At 35.7% G+C, this 27298-nt stretch overlaps 1 protein-coding gene across 1 annotated transcript; it reads right to left on the reverse strand.

Annotated features, from left to right (window-relative positions):
- Positions 1–1674: 1674 nt before the first annotated feature.
- On the reverse strand, positions 1675–25640 carry DLD (dihydrolipoamide dehydrogenase). Its single transcript, XM_020984597.1, has 14 exons — positions 25513–25640; positions 22491–22569; positions 16649–16728; positions 15711–15779; positions 13046–13112; positions 10653–10753; positions 9588–9731; positions 9160–9261; positions 6847–7037; positions 5485–5655; positions 4993–5182; positions 4164–4301; positions 2031–2120; positions 1675–1943 (listed from the first exon to the last, which is right to left on the reverse strand). Exons 1-14 carry the CDS (start codon positions 25549–25551, stop codon positions 1878–1880), a joined length of 1527 nt encoding a protein of 508 aa, XP_020840256.1. The 5' UTR covers positions 25552–25640; the 3' UTR covers positions 1675–1877.
- Between the last annotated feature and the right edge of the window lie 1658 nt (positions 25641–27298).

Here is a 27298-nt window from a genome sequence, read left to right on the forward strand (position 1 = left end):
TTTATCTGAATGGCCTTGGCCCCTATCAGTGATGTCAAACTCAAATAGATGTTAACCACAAATTGACATAGAAAACCACAAGTTAACATTATCTAGGTTATATTTTTGTTTTGTTAAACATTTGCCAATATCATTTTAATCCAGTTTGGGCCCAAGTTTGACACCTCTGATTTCCTTTTTCATGCCAACTCTCTTCCAAGTAACTAACTCCTTTTTCCCCATGGGTGTATCAATTTGGGGTTCAGATTTGATTTGGTGATGTTACAGTAATAGACAATAATTAAATCTGAAATTAAGTCCAATACTCTTTACGTGGCTGAAAGTTTAGTAACCCTTGGTATATTGCTAAAAGGACAAGGAGTAAATCCTTAATAATTATGACATCTTACCTCTTCATGTCACCAAATAAAATCAAGAATTCCAGAGGCACCAACTCTGCTGAACAACTAAATGAGCTAAGCCACAAAAATTTAAGAGTTAAACCCACCCTGAGTACTTATATTTGAGTGATGGCATATGCAAATAATCTAGTATCTTAAACATTTTTATATTTCTTTTAAAAATAATGTGTATGTATATTCATTCTGACTGCATTTAGTAAGAATTTCTGAGCCTCCACTACAAATTTTTTCCCCTTTAGGAATTTAATTAGCTTTCTTAACCGAATATACCCCAAAGTTAATAAATGCCTACTGAACCATCCCATAGTAATTTATCTCCTTTAGTACTCAATATATAACAATGCATAATTTTAAGAGTAACCATTACAAGAGGAAAATGGTCATTCTATTTTCATTAACAAATATAATTTTATAGCATTTTTAGAAACAATTCACATATTATTAGAAAAACACTTTATCTGCCTATTTCCTGGATACACTGGAGAATGAATGAAATAACTAAATAAGAGAACAGGCAAGTTCAGAGTTTCGCTAATGTCGTGGCTTTCTCCAATGCATTGTCTACTTTCAGATCTGTTCACAGAACATATATCCATGTATCTAAAACGGCTTGCCATTTTCCCAAAACATAGAAAATACTGAAGATACGACCCATTTTGATTTGAAAATTGTTCTTTTTCAAGACTGAACTGGAAAATCTTAGACCTTATAAAAATTACATTCCAGAGATAGTCATACCCCATTTTAGTGAATAGCAAAGTCCCAAATGCACGATATTAGATTGTAGCAGTGTCACCTGAATGTACTTAATACCTCTCACTCATTTACAATGCTATGACCTTAGAAATTCCATCACCCCCCCCAAAAACATTTCTATCTCTGGATTGTAAAAACTCAATGGTTAAGTAAAAATTAAATGATTAACATTTATTTCCTATATTTACACTATTCTATTATACACTTCTGAACTTTTTATTCATTTTAATTACTTGTTTCCAATATGAAAACCAAGTATAAATCACTAGATCCACCTATCTTCAAATGTAACTCACTTCATATGCTGTAGTCCAGGTACACCAATGTAAGTACATTCAACTTGACTGAATCAGGGAAAGAAATAAGTGTTTTGGGGTAGAAACTAGTAAAGTATAACAGTTGAGCAGTTCTTATAATGCTACAGAATCTAGCTTATGTAATTCTTACCAAATCTGTAGATTCGTAGTTACCTGCTATCCTTTAAGTTTTACTTCTGCAGTACTCAATGCACAGAAAATGAATGATTGTTAAATTTATTTAATATATAGCTGCTGGATCATTCGGCTTCATCCAAACTTGTTTATTAAATATTTGCTGTCTGAACAAAAACATTACTTAATTCAGTCTTAGAGTCTCAGAGCTGTGAGCCTTTCACATTAGAAGCCCTCCACAAAAATCTCTCAGATATTTCAGAAGAAAAGTATATAATATTATTTCATTTTAAAAGTTGATTGCTTTGCCAAAAGATGCAGCCAGGTTGGCTTCCCTGAAAGCTTCTGATACAGTCTGTAAGGAGACAAAAAATATCCAAGTAAGACACATTGGTAGCAGAAAAAAAGTTCTAGAAATACATTCTATGTCGAAAATAGTTACCGGATGGGCATGACAAACTCTTGCAACATCTTCACAGGATGCTCCATACTCCAAGGCAAGGGCAGCTTCATTTACCATTTCTCCAGCACCCTTTAAAGTAATAAGCCATCCTGTAATTCTATTTCTATGGCAGTAATACATATGCAAACACGTGTGTGTGTGTGTGTGTATATATATATATATATTCTAATTTTTTTGTTTCCTATTAAATCCACTGGTAACTTATTTTATTTGATCTTTTTACCAATATCCTCTGAGCTCACAGAGAATTATCAGTCTTAGGAGCCTTGGTACCTATCTATCCACTAGCTGGATTTTAAGCATCTTGAGGGCAGGGCAGAGACCATATTTTAAACAAGCCTATGTCCCTAAAAGTGATTACAGCACATAGTAGGTGTTTAATATGTTCACAGAATCACACATTTAGAGCTCATTAAGTACAACCCCCCTTTTCATAGATGAGGAAACTGAAGCACTGAGCAGCTGACTTGCCTAAAGCCATACAGGAATGAAACAAGAATTCAGACTCAGGTCCTTTGATCTCAAATTATGCTGTTAAATAATGAATCCTGTTACAAATAAGATAACATCCTATAATCAGTGTTTATAAAGTCTGTATTTTTATATTCAGTTTAGAAAAAAAAATTTATACCTGAAGGGTATAAAATAAGAAATACAGAAACATAAGAAAGAGCAATCTTCCCAATTATGGTAAGCTGTACATCTGTCAACTTACTTTATGTATGCTATAAAAACTATTACCTGCTAAAACTTTTGAAGAAAAAGTTCAATGTCAATATTGTTTTCTTAAACCAAAACACTGAGTTACATTATTTCAACTGAACCATCTTTCCTAAAACCGATTCCCTTTGAATTATAGAATTTGAGAGGTCAAGGGAACCTCAGCAGCCATCTAGTCTAACACACACAGACAGAACTCTTGTATTCCTTTAGGGTTTATACAGCAATAAAGGTGAGAAAAAAAGAAAATATTACGATGCAACAGTTGCTTAGTGAATGTATTCACTAAAAGCGCTGGATCTGAATTCGACCTGCAGGACTTTGGGCACATCTCTGAGCTTCAGTTTCCATATCTGTAAAATGAACCAAGTTGAACCAGAGGACCTCTGAGGTTTCCAGATTTGAAGCTATGACCCTCTGCAATACATTCTGGCATTTAGTTTCTGCAAGGAGGGAATAAGAAAAGGGGAGTGCAAAAGCAATGGAAATCAAGGCCCATTGTTTGCAGGCTTAGTTCAACCTCTGCTCACTTTCACTAGTAGTTTACAACAATTCTGGTTAGTTTTTCAAAGCCACAGAACAATTTCTCCATCTAAAAGTGTATATATTGTCTCTGACTTTTTACTAACTCATAAAAACTGAACTGCAAAAAAATAACTTCAAAATCTTGGGTTTTAAGTTAGCTCTGCTAGGCAAATGTCAAATAAAGTAAATAGGACAGAGAATGTTTCTATGGTCCCTATAATACCTTATCTTTCCCCCAAACCCTTTGCTCTTAGGAATTTCCCTATTGCTACTGGGGGGTACCATAATATTCCCAGTCATCCAGGCTTATAACTTGGTGTCATCCTCAACTTACTCAAGCTTACAACTTTCTCATGCTCACCCTTCCATGAAGCCAATCTACTGCCAAGTCTTACTGTTTTTACCTTCATAACAACTCACATACATCTTGTCTCCTCTGACACTGCCACCAGCCTCACCACTTCACACCTGGACTATTGCACATCACTCTTTTCACGTACTCTATGGCTGAATCCAACTGGACTTCTGGTTCCTGTATATAACATTCCCTCTTCCACCTCTATACCTTTGCACAGGCTGACCTCTATGCCTGAAATATTCATCTTCTTCACTGCTCTCTGGAACCTCTACTCCACTCCCTTCAATAGTTAATCCAAATGCTAACTTCTTCGAGGTCTTTCCCAATTTCCACTATTAGTTCAACTTGCAGGGAATGTCTCAGTTTTTAACTTTTTATTTATAACATCTAGTCAAATGCCTGGTACATGGTAGACACTTTAAAATGTTTCCAAATTGACTGAAAAATTAAACTGCAATGAGGCTATGCTTTGCAAACAACTGGAATTTCTCTGGTTTCACAATACTCACGGCTCCTAGAATATGTGCTCCCAGTATTCTGTCTGTCGATTTCTGACCAAGGATCTTCACCATGCCATCTGTGTCAGCATTAGTCTTAGCTCTGCTATTGGCAGCAAAAGGAAACTTTCCAACTTTGTACTCAATGCCCTGTGAAAAACAGATAGTGAGTAATGCATATATAAGCATTATAAAACCTCAATCCATTTGGTGGAACATCTACTAGTTGGTTCAATATATTGCTCGCAGAGAATATTTATTCACAAATGACTTTTTAAAAAGAAACAAACTATCAGTAGAAAAAGTGAGTGTGACTATAAACATAATCACAGAACAATAGATCTGGAATCAATCTTAATAAACATCTATCTAAACTAACATTTTACAGAATGGAAAACTCAGGTCCAAGTGACCGCACCATGGTCACACAGCAAGTAAAGCGCCAGAACCAGAACTTCCTTCCCATCTAGCACCTCTCCCTCCCTTTCCCTGCCCCTCCCTCATCCACTGGGCCAGTGCTTCTTCCACTATTGCTCTGTATTGTGTTCTACACTCTGACGCTCACTAGGTAAACACAAGTATAAATGACATTTGGATAATTTAGTGTTTTATACTATGTGAAGTAAATTAAAAACCTACTGGTAATAATTTTTAAAATGCTGAAAAAACAATTACAGACCAAACTTTAACAATTTTAATAAAATTACTCAAAGGTGACACCCATAAATAAGGTAGATAACCATAGCTGCTGCTTCTAAACAACAGCTATCTAACCCAAGTATTGTGATTTTAGTTTAGTTTATACATGTGGCCCAGAGGACCTAAGTTAAATTCTCATTACCTCCTCTTTCAATTGCTCCTCTGATTTACCAACCCATGCAACTTCAGGATGTGTATAGATCACTGAAGGCACACAATTGTAGTCGATATGTACAGCGCCCCCGGCCATCCCTTCAACACAGATAATACCTTCATCTTCTGCTTTGTGAGCTAACATGGGGCCAGCAATTACATCTCCAATAGCAAAGATACTGTATCACAAAATAACAAGAAAAACAGTGCTCAGTGAAATCTTAGGCACTAAATACCCAAACAATAAAAGCAAATCATACCAATTTTTAAAAATCTACAGGTTAAGTCTCTAACTCCCAAATCTCACAAAATCGATAAACCCACATCCCAGAACTTTAAAGTTTCATATATTCACCCACAGTTGACTCCCCCCATAACCCATTACAATTTTCTGTATATTATAAATCTCACTTTCAAAATAGGAATATCTGAAATAAAATCTAAAAAGTTTATTTAAAATGTTTACAATTATCTGACTTACTTTGGAATTTTGGTTTGGAATCTGGAATTGACTGGGATTCTACCTTTGGGATCCAGCTCAATTCCAAGTTCTTCCAGTCCCAAATTTTTGGTGAAGGGTCGTCGGCCAACACAAACCAAGAGTACATCACAAGTGAGAACTTCAGCTTTTCCACCAGAAGCAGCTTCCACTCTAAGCAAAAGACAATACAAAGTCTTGGTAAATATGAGCCAAAATATACTTGAAAGTAAAGACATTAACTAAAACGTTACTAATGCCCAGAGATTAGTTTTTTTTTAAGTTCTGTGACAACAAAGACATTTCCAAGAATAAGAAAATTAAGTAGTATTGAAATGCTTTCACAAGTTTAGAATACAGTTCACAATCTGCTCATAACTCAATCACAGAAAGCTGACTGAAAGGGGCAGGCAGGTGGCACAGTGCATAGAGCTCCAGCCTTGGAGTCAGGAGGACCTGAGTTCAAATCTGCCCTCAGACACTTGACACTTAACTAGCTGTGTGACCCTGGTCAAAGTCACTTAACCCCAGATGCCTCACCAAAAAGCAAAAAAAAAAAAAAAAGCTGACTGAGGCTCACAAAGGTTGAGTAAGAGCAAAACTTGAATGCAGGTCTTCTTCCTAATTTCAAATTCAGCATTTTATCCATTATGCTAGACTGTTTTTCTCTTCACATATCAGAGCAGTTAATGTGAGATGATCAAAAATGAAATTCTTGCTCAAAGTTATCTACTACAGATCTACCACTAAGAATTCCTGGGCACACACACACAAAAATTGGTTTATTTTCCCTCACACCTCATTTAGACATTTTGAGGGTTTTTGTTGTTGGGTTTTTTGTTTTGCTTTTTGGTGAGGCAACTGGGGTTAAGTGACTTGCCCAGGGTCACAGAGCTAGTAAGTGCCAAGTGTCTGAGTCTGGATTTGAACTCAGGTCCTTCTGACTCTAAGACTGGAGCTCTATCCACAGCACCACCTAGCTGCCCCTCATTTTGAGGTTTTAACTTTCTAAAACAGAATGGTTCAAAGTAAATTATTTTCTATAGTTCAATATAAGTTACAAATTTATTAGTTTCTAGTGAATTTTACAAATACTTCAACTATTTAACTATCTCCTAATTTCATTTAGTTTCTCTTTTTAAAAATCTAACGCCTTAATTGCATATCAAAATCTACAAATACAAAACAAATTTTGTCTTGTTATTAAAACACTAAAGTACAAAGTTCTTTTAGGAGATAAAATAATCTTTAGTTGGAGTTCAAATCAACACTTACTAAAATGCCTTTAAAATCTCAATGTCTGACGTATACACAAAAATCTTCGTAAAAGGATAATACACATAAAAATAAATGCACCACACTTACGCAACATCAATTTTTCCATCTGGTTTCTTGGTAGCCCCAGTAACTTTGGTATTTAGTTTAAACTTAAATCCCTGTTTCTGAAGGATTCGCTGAAAATTTTTAGAAATCTCCATGTCAATTCCCATACCACCAACATGACCTAAGAATTCGATTGCTGTAACATCTGCACCAAGTCGTTGCCATACTGAACCCTGCAAGTAACACATCATGAACACAACTATGAAACTAAAAAAATCTACATATTTCAAAGGTAAAATAAATTATAAAATAATGCACTGTGCTGTTTAAGAAGCCCAAGCAGTCTTAATTTAGCATCTTATTTTTTGATCCTATGCAGCATTTCTAGTTGATAGTACACTACCAAAGTGAAATTATACCTGACAAAGTAGCCTATGATACAGCATGTTTATTTCCTCAATGAAGACTGTTCTAGAAAATATACATCTTCCACTCAAAATCAGTTCCCAAAGCTAACTGTTTATGTTCAATTTAACTTAGGAATACAGTACAATTTTTTAAATTATGCTCATCTTTTTTTTTTAAAAGAAAGATTCCCCCCACACACTTTTAATAAGGAATAGTTATAATGGATAGAAATTATATTTTAAAACAATTTCACCCAGAAATGTGAACAAATGTGTAAGAAATTATACATAAGAAATAAGAGGAACATAATTCCTTATAGCATAAGTAAACAATTAGAATAACAGGAACAAATATTTTGAATTCATTATTATCCTCTAACAATCCAAAAATAAACTGCAAGATAAATAAGTTTTATTTTTCAATTAAATTAAAGAAAAATATTTGTTTAAGTGTGTCAATTTATGGAAGTATTTATAAATGTTACAGAATGTGATCAAAGATTTTACTAATGGAATAGTAATAAGAAAATATCAGCTTCGTACAGATTTCATTACTAGTGGTAGAGACTTCAGGTCTTAGAAGACTCTTTTTACCCTCTTCCATAGTGAAAACACCCAATTCAGCTTATATGAACCAACAGATCTTCCTATCTTCATGACTAGCATTTTCTTTTATTTCAAATTGACAAATATTGTTGACCATTATATGTTAATAGTTAAGGTTCATATGAATTCACATATCAAATTATTAAACTCTAATTCCTAAGAATACTGATATACACATACACACACACAAAAAAACTTCAACATTCATAAAAAATTTCCCTAAGAAAAATACTATGAATGATACTTTCGCAAACTCATATTATAAAACTGACCTAGCATCAAGCAGTCAAAAAGGATTTCAATAATCTATTTTTTTTTGGAAGTCTCATTCTGCTAAAGACAGAATCATTTGAAAAATTGTCATGCCCTATTTTAACAACTCCATTACTCAGAAGGTAACTGAAACAAGGGAGCCAATCATTCCCTCAGTCAGACTTAGTTCTCACCACCACCACCAACAAAAAAGAACTGGCTGGGGATGTGAAAGCGACAGGAAACTTGAGATAAGTGGCCATATCATATTAGAATTCAAAAGAGCTGAGTGGAACACTAAGCTTAGTCAAATATGTATCTAAATTATAATTAAGACAGTATGTATTTTACATAAACATTCTATCACCTGCTAAAAGAAATAGATTTATATATCTTCATAAATCAAACTATATTTCTCAATAATACAACTATACATATAAATGTGAGCATGAATATTTCTAGTCATAAATAACACTGCAGTAATTACACACATCAAGCCCCAGAAAACTACAGTATCTATACTGATATCTACCCTAACTATGCATACCTGAATGAAAAACAAAATGCATGAAAAAAATCATTAATGCCCAGTTATAAAATGCAGCTCAATTGGTAGAGACCCTGAGGGGTGTGTGGATGTGGGTATATTGAAATATGCACAGGTGCACTCAGGCCCTTAAGACGAGAAAACTAAACAGTACTTTTCAAAGATCTCAAACTTCTCAATGTCACCAAAGATCAAATCTTTAACAGTGACCAAATATTCTTCTTGAGACATTACACAGCTATCAATCAGAAATACGACAATCTACGAAAACTCAAAATCAGAGGTGATCTAAATGGAAAATTTAAATTTAAATATGTAAAATGTAAATATGATGTAGGATACTGACAATAATGTCTTGCGTATATAATCACATATACACATAAATATATGATTAATGTTTACATATAAGAAGAGTTGGAAGAAATAACAACGGTCATCCAGTTTAACTCCCAAGCAAGATCAAGAATCTTCTTTACAATACAATATAGATGTGTCGTGTGTACTTGCACGCTTGCATGCAGACACCCCCTTTCCCCCACTTACCAATTCCACACCTATTACTCCTGCACCAATGACAACCATCTTTTCTGGAACTTTTTTTAAGCATAAAGCACCTGTAGATGATACAATTGATTCTTCATCAATCTATAAAATCAAGCAAAAAAAGATACTGAATTAAAAACAACCTGTGAAAAATTAGTGGGGTTCTATAAACTGTAGCTACCACTTAACACCATCACTAAAATGTCTTTTTTTCTGAAACCTTACCTACACTGTCAAATTTTACTGAAATATATTAGAAAAAGCTCATTTGAAAATTTGTATCAGCTATCATGTTTGGAAACAAAATGATAAGTTTAATCTTAAGATGAAGCTAAAACATTTTATGGATCAAATTTGTTGAAAATAAAAGAGAATAATTTATGAAAACATTTCTAATAAAAGTAACCAGTAATAGTTATAAATTATACCGTGATTCCAGGGAAGGGAGTAACTTCTGAACCTGTGGCTATGAGAATGTTCTTTGTATTGATAACCTGAGAGCTGCCATCAGATTTTGCTGCTGTGACCTGATTTTTGCCTGTTATCTTTCCATATCCTTCCACACGGGTGACCTTTGGAAAAGGATAACATTTACAGAAGAGTAAACAAACTTAACATGAAGATACACTCAGTAGAAAATAATAATGAAATAACATAATGCTAGCTGAGACTTATTATACATAGTGATTTAAGATTTGTAAAGTACTTTACAAAATTATCTCATTTTATCCTCATAACAAACCTAGGACACAGGTAATTTATGATCTCCAGTTTACAGATGAGGAAACGATAGCTTGGAGAAGGTAAGTGACCTGCCTAGGGTCACACAGCAGTCTGTGGTGGTATCTGGATGCTGGTCTTCCTCACGCCAAGCCCAGCACTCTAACTACTGTATGACACTATATACTTATCAAGTATGAAATTCTGAAACAGTGTTTTTTTCATTAAACCAGCTTTACTAACTTTGCAAAGATTTCAGAGGAATCACTTTGAAGCTAGATTAAATATTCCCTAAAATGGAAAATTATGCTCTCATATATCCTATGTTCCAAATAAACTGTACTACTCTTTATTCCCAATATGGAAACTAGGCTTTCTCACCCCTGTGCCTGGAACACCTACTCCTTGACTTGACATCTAGGAATCTTTCAAGATCCAGCTCAAATGACACCTCTTCTAATAAAGCTTCCCCTAATTCCCCTCATCTGGAAGTGTTTTCTCCCGTCATATGATAACAACACTTTTACTTATCCATGTTTAGGTCTATCACTCCTACTAGACTGTAAAGACCTTAGGAACAGAGACTATGATTTATAGTATCTGTCCTAATGCCTAACACATAGTAGACTACATACACTAGATACTTGAAAATTTTTGAATCCGTGAGTTAAAATTCCAACATACTATTTGATGCCATGTTTTATGAAAAACTAAACTACTGTCAGAAAAAATATTTTACATGAAATTTAAAAAAACTTGCATATAAAACAAACCTTATTTTGCTTAAATAAGTGAGCAATTCCACCAGTTAAAGACTTTACCGCAGAATTCTTTTGCTCCATCATCTTCTCTAAATTCAAGTGGATTTCTGAAACTGTAAGTTGTTAAATGGATACTTAGATGAGTCTTTTAGTCATATTTAAAGACAAATGTTAAAATAATAATTCCTTTTCCTAAAACCATGTTTCCACTTATCAGACTTCTAGAATAAGTCAGATCACAGAACACTATTTTTCAGCTATGCACCATATTACAACTACCTAGAGAACACTACGCATCCAGAAGTCAGCCTATTAATGACTTTCTCGAAAGCTATGTCCCTCTGGTAATCTCCTAATTTCTCTTCCCACTTGATGGGGAATGAACAAAATAAAGATTTGAAATCCTAAAAAAAATTAGCTCACTGAGGTAAAAAACATTTTAAAAAGGCAAAACTGAAAAGCTCCAAAATATAGTAAAGATTTATATAAGTGTGATCAATTATGTTTTAATCACCACTCACATGAGACTCTGGGACCCATATATGAAAAAGGCAAAAAAGAGAATTGCTTAAACCTAGAGGAATTTTTAGCTGTATGGTATATAACGAGGAAAGAGCACTGGATTTGGAGTCTGAAGACTCTTGTTTGAATATGGACTCTCTCATTTACAAGCCGTATGACTTTAAGCAACTTAGTTCACCTCCCGGCTCTCACTGCAACTATAAAATGAGAGGGACAGGCTTAGTCTCTTAAGTTTCCTTCAGTTCTAAATTCCTAGTATCCTAAGGTACTTGCCCCAGGTCACATGCTGAGGCATCGATGTAGAGCTGGATAAAGCACTGAACTTCAAAGTCAGAAAGACCTAGGTCAGCATCCTGCCTCAGACATTTTGTAGCTGTGTTACAAATCATTTAACTTTAGCTGCTGCTGTTTAGTCATTTCAGCATGTCTGACTCTTTGTGACCCCATTGGGAGTTTTCTTGGCAAAAATACTGGAGTGGTTTGCCATTTCCTTCTCCAGCTCGTTTGACAGATAAGGAGACTGAGGCAAACTGAGTTAAGTTACTTACTCAGAGTCACACAGCTAGTGATAGAGGCTACACATGAACTCAGGCCTTCCTGACTCCAGGTCCAGCACTCAATCCACTGTAGCACCTAGTTGCCCAATCACTTAACCTACTGGCCATCAAATCTCTTATCTTTAAAATAAGAGTTGGACTCAATGACCTAAAGACCCTTCCAGCTCTAAAACTTCTATGTTACTATGCTACTTATTCGCTATATAATCACAAGCAAGTCACTGAAGCCCTGAGTCGTTTCTTCTATTAAATGGAGATAATATTCATACTATCTGTTTCACGTGGTTTACTCAAGAAACCTTATGGTATCGTATAAATGTTAAATTATATTTACTATATTCATACTTGAGAGTCACGACCTAACCTAAGGTCTCCTAACTCCATGCTAAATGCTCTTTCTGCTACAGTATGTTCACGTTTAATCATGTTGTAGGTGAAATTTGCCTCCATCCTTACAATTCTCCACCACCATGGTTTGCCTAGATTGTAGCCTTTTCTTCTGGAAGACTACTGTGATTAACAGACAAATGGAAGCAAGACAGTAGGGGGCTAGTTGGTTTTTCCCTCTGGGAGACACACTCCTCCTATGTAACAGTCTTGTCAACAACACTAGCTAGAGAGAAAGAATGGTGAAGACAAAGATGAAGAGAGAAAACTTGATGAAAACGTCATTCCTCCGTATAGGAAAACCACTCCCTGCTCCTCTTCACGGTCGATGCATTACCTGAGGTTCCTTGTTTGTCTACATTTTACTTTCGAGTCCTCAAGGCCTAATCTACTCTGGTTGCTGCTACAAGAGAAGCAGCACAGCCTATACCAGAGGTCTCTACTCAGATGTCAGAACCTGGCCTAGTAGACTCCACACTGTTTGTCTTTCTACAATACTATCTCTCTAATACGTGTCTGAATTCCCAGGCATCAGTGCTCCCTCCCCATGCTGCTTGGTGACTTTATTGTTAACATCCATTCGCCTCTCTAGAGCTTAAGATTTTAGGAAATGAAAACCAGTTTCTCCTCAAAAAAAAGCTGTGGAACCCTGGACTAAGTTTCTAAATTTCTCCATCTACCCTTTCCTAATTCAATGCTCCCTTTCACAAAGATCCTATTATCATCTAGACAGTCTCTCACCATTTGCCTAGTGCTATGGAGATAGTGCAGGAAAAGACAATGGCAAAGGAAAGAAGGACTCCTGAAGGCCACTGTTCTTTCCAAGCCAAAATTTCCCCATATTTTCTTTAATTCTTAACTTTCTCTATTATAGAAACATGTTTTTTTAGAAAAGTTTGTCAAACTGTGTCAACTTTTAACTATGAATTGTATACTTACTTTCAATTCCTCTAGAGGCAAAATCTTTATGAGCCAAATGATAAAAATGTGAGTTATTCAATAAAGCCTGAAAAGAAAAAAAGAAAAAGAAAAAAGAACAACTCAAAAATCACAGCACTTATAAACAAAGGTGAGGATAGAAAGCAATTATGGATGTCTTTATCCATAACTGTGCTCAACGCACTTATCTTATTTTATCTTATGTTATTTTAATAACAGCTTTCTGAATAGACTTATTACTTGGTCATAGGAAACAGAGTGTAAAAAGAGAAAAGACTCAGAAAGGGAAGTTGGATTCAATTACTCAGTCAATTCAAATTCATTTAGTACATTATTATAGATACTTTGGAGAACACAAAGTGAATAAAAACACTGTCCACGGCTTCAAGGAGCTTACCAAAAACTAATTGTTGGAGGAGATATGGGAAGACAGAACTGACAGGGTTGTGCTGATTAACTCATTCTGCATAAATTTGGAATTATAACAAGGAAAGTTATTAAAATTTAAATATCCAATGACTTGAAATTTCATTACTAGGACTGTATTTTCTAAGGAGGCTGAAAGCAAGAGAAGTCCCATCTATCTATCTATCCATAAATTAGATAGATAGATAGATAGATAGATAGATAGATAGATAGATAGATAGACAGCAGCACTATTTGTGGTTTAAAAAAAATACTTCAAAATGAAGTATGTACCCAACAACTGGAAAATGGTTGCAGAAACTGTGGCATTTGAATACAACATAATATTACTGCATATTAAGAAATGAGAACTATAAAAGAATTCAGAGGTAGATTTGCAGTTAGTGATAAAAAGTGAAAAAAGCAGAGCCAAAAGAATACACAATGATAACGACAACGTGAATCAATTCAATGCCATACTGGTAAAAATCTACTTTTTTTAAAAAGTCAGACTCTTCAGTTTTCCCAGCAATTTCTGTCAAATAGTGTTTCCTAAACCCGAGACTGCCATTTATGTTTTTCTATGTGCTGGTTATCTAGACCATTCCACTGATTTCCTTTTCAGTTTTTACCTAGTACCACATGGTCTAAACAACTCCTCCTCTGTAATACCATTTGTAAACTGGTTATGGTAAGTCCTTCCCTCTTCCTTACTTCTTTTCATATATACCTTAATATTCCTAATCCTTATGAAGTTAAGAAAGCTATAAATTGCCTCAATGAAATTTTTGATACTGATTCCACAGGACAGTTCACTCACCCAATTAGTAAAAAAATTTTAAGCATGCACTGTCAATATGTACACGTATTTATAAACTATGTGAATGTACTACTATACCAATATTCATGTGCATAAGAACATATAAAAACAAATTTTAAAGGATGAGACAGATTAAAGACATTTTAAATTTAAATTTTTTGCTTTATTAAAAGAGCTTTGTTATTATTATTAATATTTTTAGCAAGAACAACATAATTGAATATGTTTTTTTCTAAATCTTGGGTTTTAACACTTTGTGCTACACTGATTCATAGGTCTTTTTATTTTCCCCAATAAGTGGTCTTAATGGCTTTCACAGCTGGAAAAATATCTCACAACTAATCACAGTTCCAAGTGGAAGAAGTATATCTCTAGCAGTACATACTAAATCACGGTCTTTTTTCATCCCATCTGACGATTATGCAAAGGTTTTTCGCTGAAATTCAGCAAATTACTATTCCCTTCTTTCTCGCTATTAATTGGTTTTAAAAATCACAATGAAAGACTTTGAACAGGTTAGAAAATCGAAGTTTCCTCATCTGTAAAATGAAATGGACAAGATCAATTCTAAGGTTCTTTCTAGCTCTAACACGTTTATATTATGATTATGGGTGAAAAGTAAGTCAAAAAGATAACTAAAGAATGCCTTCGAAATGGACTTAAGTTTCTGCCTCTTGGTAACTGGACTAACTTAGTCAAGTTTTTGAAGTAAGGATTCAATGAAAACTAAACAATGGGGATCAAAGTGAAAGAATAATACTCCAGAGCAGATTGGTGAATTTGGCAGGTGGAATAAAACACAAAAGTGGATTCAAGGGGGGTTAGTCGACACTTCAAAAGTAGATTACCACTTCTGATAATTAAAGTTATTAATGGAAGCAAACAATATGAACTATTTAAATATAGTTTCAATGCCTAAAACTCAGCCACAGGCATCTATATGTATCATTCTTCTTGATTAGGTACCCACAACTTACTTGTCACGTAGCCCTAAATGCCTATTCTTCCCAAGGTTCTGAGTTGTTACCCCAAACCGCAGGCAGTGCCAATTTCCCTTTTCTTCCAGAAAATATCTCACCACCTCAAAGAGCAAGGGGCATTTGAGTTAAGTGAACATCCTGGCCCCTATTCTGATCAATCTGATTCAACCTGTTTCTTTAGTAGTGGCTTTACTTAATTTGTGGCTTAGGCTGTATCTTCTGAAAGCAGAGCTTTAAAAGCACAATCATCATATTAAGATTTAAGTTCAATACATTTGGGGGAAGAGAAAAATAATAAACCCTTTAGCTTAAAACAATATTTTCATTTCCTGCCAGCAATTAGAAATTTTAATGTGAAGTTCATACAATAATTTTTTTAAAAATTAGCTCAATTATTCTGTCTCAGTACACTATTCCAGAGATTAAGGAATTTACTGTATTGTACATAATTTATACTCACCTTAGAAGGAATACAGCCAACATTTAAACAGGTTCCACCAAGTGTTTCATTTTTTTCAACACAGACTGTCTACAAAGAAAGAAAACAAACCATTCATGATTACAATTATAATATACAATTCATATTACTAAAATACTAACTACATAAACTACTCTGGAAAATCAGATTTTCATTCTGTATATCACATATAGTGAAACATAATCCTTATCTTGAATATGTAAGTTTTTTTACATAAAGAACTAAAACTGATCATTAAATTTTAAATTATCATCTAACAACTCAGTACTTCTCAAACAAATTAATTTGAGAGAATAAAGAGGACCTGTGACTTCATCACATGGAGATGGTAAACTCCCACTGTGAAAATTTCCTCTGCAAACACAGAGTGGCTACTCATCTATAACTTTTATTCTTAAAAGAGCTGACTTGGGCAATGAGAAGTAAAATGACTTGTCCATGGTGACAGAACTAGCAAGAGTCAAAGGCAGGACCTGAAAGAACCTAGGTCTTCTCAACTTCAAAGCTATTTATTTATCAACTATGACGTGGTCTGAAACTGTTTCAACAAATTAGCCCTTGCCCTTTTTTAGTTAACTATTCCGTGAACTCTATACCCTTGTGATCTAATCTACGTACAAATTTTAAGTTTCATATTACCCTTCAACATCATAGTCATAAGCCTACACGAAAAATGTTCTGTCAAGTCTATGAAACATTTATGATATTAACTTGGAAAGGGCAGAAAAGAGAATGTCTTTACTTTATCATTTCCCTAGCATATAAACTTTATTTTTAGGAGCATCACCTCAAAACCTCCAATTTACTTCATAAGAATAAAGATGTTATTTATCACAATGTCAATTTCAAAGCTTTTTATCACACTAACAATTATTACTAAAGCTGAATTGGCACTTGACATGAACCTGAGCCTTACTTACCTTAAAGCCCAGCTGAGCAGCTTTAATAGCAGCAACATATCCTCCAGGACCAGAACCTACGACTGTTACATCAGCATCAACTACAATAAGACCAAATGGATATAAAAAATTGAGGATTGTGTTTTCTTTATTTAACACCATAAGTAAACATTCACCTAACTCTTTTTTAACCAGACAAAGTACTTTCATGGGGGTAAGAAGCTCCTGCTGAGGAAATTTCTAACAATGCAGGTTAGCATCTGCTCAGCAACTTCCATCCTTCTGAGAGTTGCTTGAGGCACCCTGGGTTCATAGGCTGAAAAGGCAGGACCTTCTGCTTATCTAGGATTACTATTGACAGCTGGTCTTCATAATGCCATTAAAGCTCTATAAAAACTCAAACTGCTTTAGAGAAATTTTATATTCACCATATATATGTATTATATTCTGATTCTCTGAAAACTGGTAATTTATGTCTGGCATAAAAATTTCAATAGACCAAAACACTCAAATAACAAGAATATTCTATTCAATTCAATAGCCATTTATTAAACACCTACTTGCCTCAGACACTTACTAGCTATGTGACCCTGAGCAAGTCGCACAACTTGTTTGCCTCAGTTTCCTCATCTGTAAAATGAGCTGGAGAAGGAAATGGCAAACCACTGTAGTATCTTTGCTAAGAAGACCCAAAGGGGGTGGAAAAGAGTCCAACACAACTAAAAAGGACTGAACAACAAATGTGCCAAGCATTCTAGATTAAGAGGGATTTGTTATGTGAAGTTTTATATAGACCACAAATTAGAAACTGTTTATTTTTAAGATTCATGGTAATCAATTAATTAAAAGCTATTTGGTTAAGCTCCTTCAGTAGTCCTCCCTTACCTGCAGTCTTACTTTTCCAGGTTTCAGTTAACCACCCTCAACTGCAAATGGTTAAGAGGGAGGCACGAAGAGGGCCACATGTATGTGGAAGGAGGGGAATGGCACACAGTTTAAAGGCATGTAGAGGCCAGGGACAGAAATTCAGGACCCAAGCATCACTGGAAGGAAAGAGACACCCAGGAGCTGGATAGGCAGGTGGACAGAGCAAGGCAAAAGTGTCCTCTCTCAGTACCAGAGGTTTTGAGCCAACCCCCCCCCCACCCCCCATCTGGAGCAGATCTGTTCTTCTGCTTTCATTTGAAGGGTTTAAGTTTTTTTTAGGTTGGGGGTTTTTGGGGGGTTTTTTGGTGGGAGGTGTGGTAGGCCATGGATCGCCACACTGAGGAGCAGGAACAGAGATGGAGAACACAGTACTATACAGTCAAGTTGACCTAAGTGTTAAAAGTTAAAGGTAAAGGTATTACTTGAGGTTTCGGGTATCCAATGGAGATCTTAGAACATATCCACCTCAGATATAGGGAAATTATTGTATTATGTACCAGGTACTGGAGATATAAATACAAAAAAAAAATCAAACAATTCTTACCCAAGGAGCACATATCAATGCAAAATATTCCCATTCTCTTCCTCCAAAATGGACAAAAATACAATCTCTGAAGCTGGAGAGAAGATGACTCAGTACTTCACCTCACAAGTCTCTTTATAATTCTTTTTAGGGGGGAAAGAGTCATTCTGTTAACCCTGTGCAAGTCTCTAAAATAGGGGCTCTTAGTCTTTTTTGGGTCACAGACCCTCCCTTGGCAGTATGGTGAAGCCTATGGACTCATTCTCAGCATAATGTTTTTAAGTATATAAAATAAACTACTTAGGATTAACCAAGAAAACTATAATGAAAGAATTATATTGAAGTAGCTATTAAAATATAAAAGAAAAAAATCCATGCACTCCAGATTAAGAATCCTTAGTGGATTTCCTCTACATATTAAATGCTGCCTGACTGCTGACCTACAGATGATCATTTAATTTGCCAGAAATGCTAATAAAGCATTTCACTCAAGTGAAAATAGTTCTATATTCCAAAAACTTATGTAGTAAATGAAAGCAACTAATTTCTCCCATTATACACAACACCATAAAAAAAAACCCAACAACTAGAAATCACATCATGGTATCATAGAAAGTTTGGCTAAAAGAGATGCTAGAGATCATCTAGTCCCATCTTTTTATTTTAAAGATGAGAAAAATAAGGCCTTGATATGATACTTATCCAAAATCAGTTCCAGGAATCAAACCAATGGTCTTCTGACTCCAAGCTCAATGCTTCTTCTACCATACCAAACTGCCTCCCCCCTTCCATGAATATAAGAAAAATGAAATAAACAATATACCCTGGGGATGAAGAGAGAGTTAGGGAATCCTAGACCTGTGATTTCATCCTTACACAGAACTCCCAGAGTTAACCACAGCTTCTACAATTACATTTTTGGTCTGTACAACAACCTGTGAGGTTGTTCAGTTAGGTATTATTCTCACATTAAAAATGAGAAAATTGAGGGTTGGAAAGGTTAAGTAATTTGCTGAGGCTTACAGAGTCACATGTTGAAGACATGTGACTAGGATCTATGTTGATTCCCTATCAGTCTTCAATCTTTTCACTGAAATGGGTACATATAGTTTCATTTGCAATCAAATAACTGAAAGCTCTGAAAAATATCTTCCTATTGAGAGAAAACATGTCCTAGTGTATAAAGTACTTGACTAGCAACAGACTCATAGGTTTATAAAACTAGTTAGAAGAGACCTAAGAGAACATTTAATTCAACCTCTCTCATTTTGTAGATAAGGAAATTGAGGCCTGGGAAGAATATAATTTACCCAAGGTCACACAAAACTAGATAGCAGCAGAACCAAGAATAGAACTCATAACCTCTCCTGATTCCTATCCAGGGCTCTTTGAACTCTTCAATACTGGTATACCAGGTCACCATAGCTGTATGACTTACTAGTTGATTTTGGATATACTATTTGAATTTTCTGAACTTTATAAATTCTTTTTTAAATAAAGTTCCCACTGTCATTGGGAAACACATGACATACCATCCACTGCCACACTGATATTCCAGAAAGCATAAAGACAGAAACTGAAGACAAAAAAGGAATCTTTAGATAACTGACTTGTCAACTACAAAGGACACAAGAGAACATGATTCCTCTGCCCAGTATCAGTCCTTCTTGAAAGATGTGTCTAGCCTATTCCTATCTACAGCCTGATATAAGATCTCAAATCCCCTATCCTTCCCTAGTAATTTTTAACATTTTCCCAATTAAAACTCAACGATATTGAAAAGGAAGAGATTAGAATGAAATTCATTTTATTTTAGCAATGTGTGAGGAACTCATCACCCAAGTTTAATACTATCCTCAACTTTTCAGACTAGATCTACGATAAAGGAAAAAAATACACAAAATATTGATAGCATGAGAAAAATAATGTTCAAGGTAGCAAACATTACAGGATTAAATGAGGTAATGCACACTTTGTGCCTTGAACTTAGATATCATGAACGATTTATTATTTCACCTGTATAAGCAGATAATCCTTTCATCAATAAAAACCATGAGCCTGCCACAAGTGCTCATAAGACTCTTAAGCTGTACCATAAATCCTCCATAGGATGTACCTAACATTCCAAAGGCCTTTTTCTTGTTCTTTTGGTAACCTAAGGACACAGTGTTATCACCTGAGTTGTCCATCTATCCATTTTCTCTCATCCTCAATACATGACCATGTCTTGTATGCACGTCTCTTTGGTAACACACTGTACCCTGATTCCACCCACCAGGAATCTTTTCACTGTCCTTTGAGTTGTATGTCTTGTTAATTACATCAGAAGAACACTCATCTTAAATACTGCAGCATCAAGCAGTTTGAGAGCACTTCACATTTTCCCAAATGAAATCTAACCCAATTAATTCAACAGGTTATCTGGCCAGCTCTTTATCACAATCTATGAAGTGCATGTTTTTCATCTACTTTGTTTTCCCAGGCTAGATAAAAATCATCTCTTTTCCATCAATATGAACTAAACAGATTTTGGAATGTTCAATTCAAATTAATATAATGTTATCTATGACTAAGAGCATTTAGGGAAACCCAAGTCCTACAATATAACTATGTAAATTTAAACTTTAAGTTTCAGATGGCAATGAGCCAACAGAAGAAGCTACTGAAATAAAATATGCAAGCAAAAAAAAAAGGTGGGGTAGGAGGGGGAGGAATATTTTAAAGCCCTGGGGATAAAACTGAGAATGATCCCCTCAAATGTGGCAACTAAAGCCACGAAAATAAATAGAATCCATGAGAGGAAGCAAATAAGAGTTAAAGAAAGTATACACATTGTTCTCAGTAACTGTGCCATTGAAAAAGTTTGTTCACTAACATTACATTGAAACAGACAGCTTAGCAAAAAGTAAACCAATAGATCCAGATGACAGCCAACATTATACAGGTATCCTTCAATGACAATTTTCTGGCATTTAAAGAATCTCAAAGGGACAGGAAGCTATTCTAGCAACTAAATCAAAATCTATTTACTGAACATCTAGGAAATAAAAATTCAAAAAAGGAAAGAAACATACAGTCTTAAGAGATGGTACCTGACTTAAAGGAATTTACAATCTGACTAAGGGGAAACAGAAAATACATGAAAAGTTAAGTAGCAAATCATGTATCCATACTTTTCTAAGTTGATTTACTTCCTCTGCTGATACAAATCACAACTAAACAATGAACCTCTCCAAAATTAGGAGATACTTGGACAACAGACATAGTCCATTATCAAGCCAGTACAATACAAAATGTAAATAACACTGCAAAACAGCAATAGATGTCAGAAAGGTATATGTGACTTCTGACAAATAAACAGGACAGTAAGTGCTACTGGAATCTGGACAAAGAAGTTTCCCAATTCCAAAGGCAAATCAAGAAAAACAAAACAGTAAGGTTTAACACAGGGACAAATAAATTTAAATCTGGCATGTATTTCCATTCATATCTTAGAAAAAGTAACCTAGTACACTCAATTTGTACCAAACCCAGCGCATTCAGTTTGATATAACCTATGAATGGTTACGTACATAGATGATCTCTAAGCTATATGACCAACTCTAACATTCTAATCTATAAAATTCAGTAAAAGAGCAATTTTTCATTGCTCAACTCACAAAACTGCTTTACATTACATTGAAATTAAATGAGATCCAAGGCTATAAAGCTAAAGACAGAGTTGTTAATCTGTAACAGTTGAAGGAGTCCATATACCTAGATTTCCCTATGAAATCATATGTCTGGTCCTATACACATACGCAAAATCCCTTTATTTAAAATAATGCATTCATCTCACTTTTTATATTTAAGCTCTAATTTATCACTCACCTAAATAGGTCTATAATGTGCTCCTAACCCTTGTGCTTGTAACTTTTCTCCCTAATATGTCATCCATATATAATCCGCAAATATCTGCACATATATACACACGTCTATAGATATACACACACACACACACATATTTATCAGTTTATTAACCTTAATATACTAGGTAAATATCAGTTATTACTATTATCATATATTTCCATTATATATTATGCAAGGTACATTGAGAAAGAATCAATAATATCCCACCTTAAAGTCAAACAAACCAATCACCCTCTAAAAACCCGGCCCCAAAATTATTCTGATGTATATACAACTATGCTCTATCTTTCTTATAATATCCATTTCTGTATCACCTGCTTAAAGTTCAGTATGTGTTTAATAATTTAATTTCGATATCCTGAAAACTATGAAATAGCCAACTCTATACCACAGAATGATTCCTTTGTTAATAATCATATATCATTTCTTGTTTTTTATTTTTAGAACACACGGACACTATCAATTAATCTGACATGAAATGAATTTACCAGAAAAAGCACTTACTTGGTTGATCTGCATAAGTCCTCAAAGGAACTGCAGAAATACCCTGTAGACCATGAGGCATTCGACTGAAATGGCCTCTCTTGTAGACAAAAAAAAAAAGCAAAAATGAATTTCACAATATGTAAATAGTTATCTCGAACACAGTTCAAAGTTGGTAAGATTACTTACACGATAAACTTATCAATCACTAGTTGCTAATATATTTCCAACTACATTGTAATATAATTTCCATTGTAATGTAAAAGAAAAACAGGGCTCTCAAAATTTTTAAAAGGAAAAAATGCTCATTGAAGTATTTCTTTTAAATGTTCAGAAAAGAATAGCTGAGAAGTTCAGTAGGAAACATAGACAAGCCAAATAGCTTTGAAAAACACTATATATAATGCATAGTCACATACCAAAAAAGGTGAGAACATATTTAGTGATATATTCTAGATTTGAAGTATTGTTCCATTTTAAACAGTAAACCATTTATAAACTGTAAAAATAATACATTTTCCTTCCTGTCACCTTTTTCAGCTTCCAAGTTAAATTAAAATTAAACTTTAAATTTCTCCAAAAAAAAAAAGACTATCACACCAACAGTTTATTTGCATTAACATCTGGCTTCAAAGTTTCTGAAAGTCTGTCATCCTGTTTCTCATTTTTATTATGAAGGGCTGACACAGACTCCACATAATGCTATCAAAGAAATACATGGTTTCTCAAATGAGAGTTTTAATTAGTTTGTATTTACTCTGTATAGATCTATATCTGTGCATGTTGTCTTCCTCAATAGAATATAATCCTTAAATGTAAGAATATGTTTACCTTTGTATTCCCAGTACCTAGCACAGTTCCTTGGCACATAGTAGGTACTTACTTGCTTAGTGACTGGCAAAATTTCAGAAAATACAACTAAAGGTCCTTTTAATGCAATTATTTAAAATAATGCATTTATTTAATTTTTAATATTTTAAGCTCTAATTTATCACTTACCTCAATAATTCAATAACATGACCCTAACCCTTTTGTATTTGTGACTTTTCTCCCTAAATGTTATTGATATACAATCTGCAAATATTTGCTAAGAATATAACACGAAGATATGTCTTGGTTGACTGGCTTGAAACAAACATTAAGTTCAAATTTTGTGCAAAGCACTATACTAAACCCCAGGGGAAATTTCAATAAAATATGGTTCCTACCTTCATGGAGCTTTCAGTCTAGTTTAGGTTAAGACACACAACTATAATACCATGTTACTTTTAACAGGCCATTAAAGAGTGGCAAAACAAAGAGGTATGTGAATTAGGAGGAGAATCTATAGTAGAGGAGAAAGGATTCAGGATCTATCTATCAGTCAATCAATTAAGTACTCAGCAGTGTCTAGTATGTCAAGTACAGTATTGGGTGTTAGGGATATAAATACAACACATTAAACAATCCCTGCTTCAGAGGGCTAATGGAGAAGGACTGGTAATAAATTTAACCTATAAAGAGAAAGGACATTTCAAATATAAGGAATGTAGTTAAACATGTAAAAGGAGTATGAAAATAGTGTAAGATGAAGAAAAAGAAGCGTGAAGTGGAAGGGGGAGGGTTGTAATACAGTTTGGAGGAAGCATAAAAAATGTGGAGGACAGTAATGAAATAAGGTTGTATTTATCTGAAATAACCTAAGAAAAAATAAGTTAAATAGTTAAATTTTACATTTCTAGGACAATTCTTCAGAAGAGTACAGCATTGACAAACTGTATTATAACTTTCAAAACATTCTGTCAAAATGTGTTAGCTAGTATTTTATGAATGCGGACACTGAGGCACAAGAACATCAAGCTAGTGAGAGTTAGAAGCAAAACAAAAATTTTAACAATAACCTCTCTACCCAAAAGATTACTTATGATAAGGGAAAGCAACTAGTGAAAAGAGTAATAATGACTTTCCCAGGAATCTGAGAAAAAACACAACCTCTCCGGACCTCACTTTCTTTACCTGGAAGATAGAGTGTAAAGAAATTTAAGTCCCTCAAGCAAGGGTAAGAGGATGTCTATTTGTTGAGATTGTCGTGGAGTGGATTTCAGTCGGGCTAGATATCTGAGATGCCAACCAATAGTGAGACTCTGGGATCTCTAAAGTTACCTCCAGTTCTAAAACTATACCTAAGATTAATATGATCCAGTTTAATAATTCTACCAGTTCAATTCAATAAACGTTTATTAAGCGCCTACTATGTGCCAGGCACTGTACAAAGCGCTGAGGATACAAAAAGAGCAACGGCGTCCCTAGCCTCAAGGAGCTTACAAACTAGCATGCAACTTGTGTATACCCGGGGACGGGGCATGAGTCTTGAGAATGATGGGCAAAGGAAGCAAACTGAGGCTGGTTCTGGTTCCTGAGGTACAGGTAGCAGGTAGAGAAACATAAATGTAAGAACTCGACTTGGAGTGGAGCAAATCCTATCCGGCTGCAAATCCTCTAATTTCAATTCCCTAAGCCGCCTCAGTTTCCACATGTGTAAAATCGGCATAATGGTGCCTCTTCTGCCGTGAAGAGTGTTTTGTCGATAGTTTAAGGGAGCTGTGGTGAAGAGGGTTTCCCAAGTCTTCCAAAGGAGCCTCTTCCAGCCTAAGAAAGGCTGCTCCGGGCCACCTGTCCCGGCTCGCCAAGCCCAAAGCAGGAGGCGAGCAGCAGGATCCGTTCCGGGTTCCTCCGACACGCGTGACATTTAAGAGAGGAGGAGAGAGGTGGTGACCCGCGTGGTGGGGGTCCCAGGCGCAAGGACTGAGGATCTTGGCGGCGCGTGGGAGGGAGAGTGATGGTGACTCTGAGTAAGCTGGGAGCCGGGCCCAGGACAACTAGGCCGAAGACAAGCTTTCTTCCCCCCCAGACTAGGCTAAGCAGGGCCGGGTGAGAGACCAGCCAGGCCGCGGTCCTGCCCCTTCGGGCTTGGGGCCTAGTCCCGTTAGCTGGCTGGCCTCTCCCCCCGCCCTCACCTCCTTCCTGACAACCCCCCACCCCGAACGCCCGGGCTGCCCCTCACCTTGGCCAGGGCGCAGGACACCCTGCTCCAGCTCTGCATTTTTTTCTTGGATGACCCCGCTGCCGGGAGCTTTCACCTCCACCGAAAGCTTCCCCCACAGCACCAAGGACTCGGGGCGCTGCGCCTGCGCAGCCGGCACCTATTCCCCACGGCCCGCTGCGAGCTCTCGGATTGGCTGAGACGCCCGGGGCCTCGCAGGCGTGAGGGGGTGGGGCTAAGAGTCCTTAAATGAGCCACTCACTCTTCCCGACTAGGCTGGGCTCTTAAAGGGGCACCTCAGCGCTTACTCCTTAACTTCTTCTCTATCCAGCTAATTCCCTTTCTAAGGGAGGGATAGAGTGCCGCACCTGGAGTCAGGAAGACATCACCTTGAGTTCCAGTCTGGCCTCACACCCTTACTAGCTGTGTGATCCTGGGCGAGTCACTTAACCCTGCTTGCCTCAGTTTCCTCATCTGTAAGAAAAGCCCAAATGGGGTCACAAAGAATGGGACACGACTGAAAAACGATTAAAAACAACCGAAACAAAGAAGGGATTAGTACGAAATGGGAAGCGTGAATCTCTTGTTTGGGAACATTGATTTTTTTTTACATACTGTTTAATTCAGGGAAGTAATAAATGGCTTTAAACTCCCTGAAATTACAGTTTTTTAAGACAGCGGTTCCCAAAGAGTTGTAGACCTTTTACAATCCTTTGACCCAGGAGATCCAAACAATAGTGAAAATAATATGATGTTTTAATTTCTAATACTGTAAATATCACTAGTCATAACCCACATAATCAAATAAAGTACAGGGCCTAGCACATAGTATGCACTATATAAATGTTTATTCCCTACACTCTCTTCCCTAAACAAAAGCTCTTTTGGGTTCTCAATAATTACAAATTTGACAACAGGAGAAAAGAAAGGAAAAATCAGATCTCTGCTTTACAGATTTCACTGCCTTCTCATTCACTTGATATGCAGGGACTGTAATGGATAGAGAGCTCATCCCCAGCCAGTAAGACCTGAGTTCACAGTCCTATATCAGACGAGTACTGGATGTGTGACCCTGGGCAAGTCACTAATCTCAGGCCCCCAAGAAAACTCTGAGACCTATAAGTTGCAGAGAAGATGATGACCTGCACTGGTAGAGGGAGATTCTACCTAAGAAATTTTAAAACAATTATAAGTTCAGTCCAAAAAAAATTAATTCACCTTTTCACCTTACCACACATCCTTCTCCAACCCTATGGCACACTCTTCTCAATTCCCAGTTCGGAATCTCTAGTTTCTTTCTAGGCTCACTTCTAATGAGGATAGATAGATAGATAGATAGATAGATAGATAGATAGATAGATAGATAGATAGATAGATAGATAGATAGACAGACAGATATACAGACATATATACAAAACAATGGAACATTTATTAAGCAACAGTTCCTTAAGATATGTCTGACATATCACATGCACACACATATACACACATATACACACTCTCTCAATAAACTGCCATGACTCCTATTACCTCCAGGATCAGAAAGAAAATCCTCTGTTGGGCTTTTAAAACCCATCCCCATTGAAGTATGGTGAACTCCTTTTTAGGTGTACTAAATAGAAGAAACAAATTGTAATTGTGAAAATAAACCCTTGCAAATGACACGTTTCCTTAGCTGGATGAGAGTGTGATTTGGAAGTAAGATGACATGATGTTCTTTAGTTATGTGGGAAGCTAATTGGCAGAGAGCCATAAATGTCAATATTAGGTCCTTTCCTGTGATTCGGACACAACTCAGACAGTATGC

The sequence above is a fragment of the Phascolarctos cinereus genome, unplaced genomic scaffold (genome assembly GCF_003287225.1).
Source record: "Phascolarctos cinereus isolate Bilbo 61053 unplaced genomic scaffold, phaCin_HiC Scaffold_1;HRSCAF=81, whole genome shotgun sequence".
In the NCBI taxonomy this organism is placed as follows: Eukaryota; Metazoa; Chordata; class Mammalia; order Diprotodontia; family Phascolarctidae; genus Phascolarctos; species Phascolarctos cinereus.

What these genes read in the sequence shown, in the direction of transcription:
- DLD (XM_020984597.1), bottom strand. Translation starts at nt 25,551, where the DNA reads ATGCAGAGCTGGAGCAGGGTGTCCTGCGCCCTGGCCAAG. An exon ending in TGCCTCTAGAGGAATTGAAA is followed by an intron (nt 10,754 to 13,045) that starts GTAAGTATACAA and finishes AACAACTTACAG; the next exon opens with TTTCAGAAATCCACTTGAAT. An exon ending in GATGGAAAAATTGATGTTGC is followed by an intron (nt 5,656 to 6,846) that starts GTAAGTGTGGTG and finishes TCTTTTGCTTAG; the next exon opens with AGTGGAAGCTGCTTCTGGTG.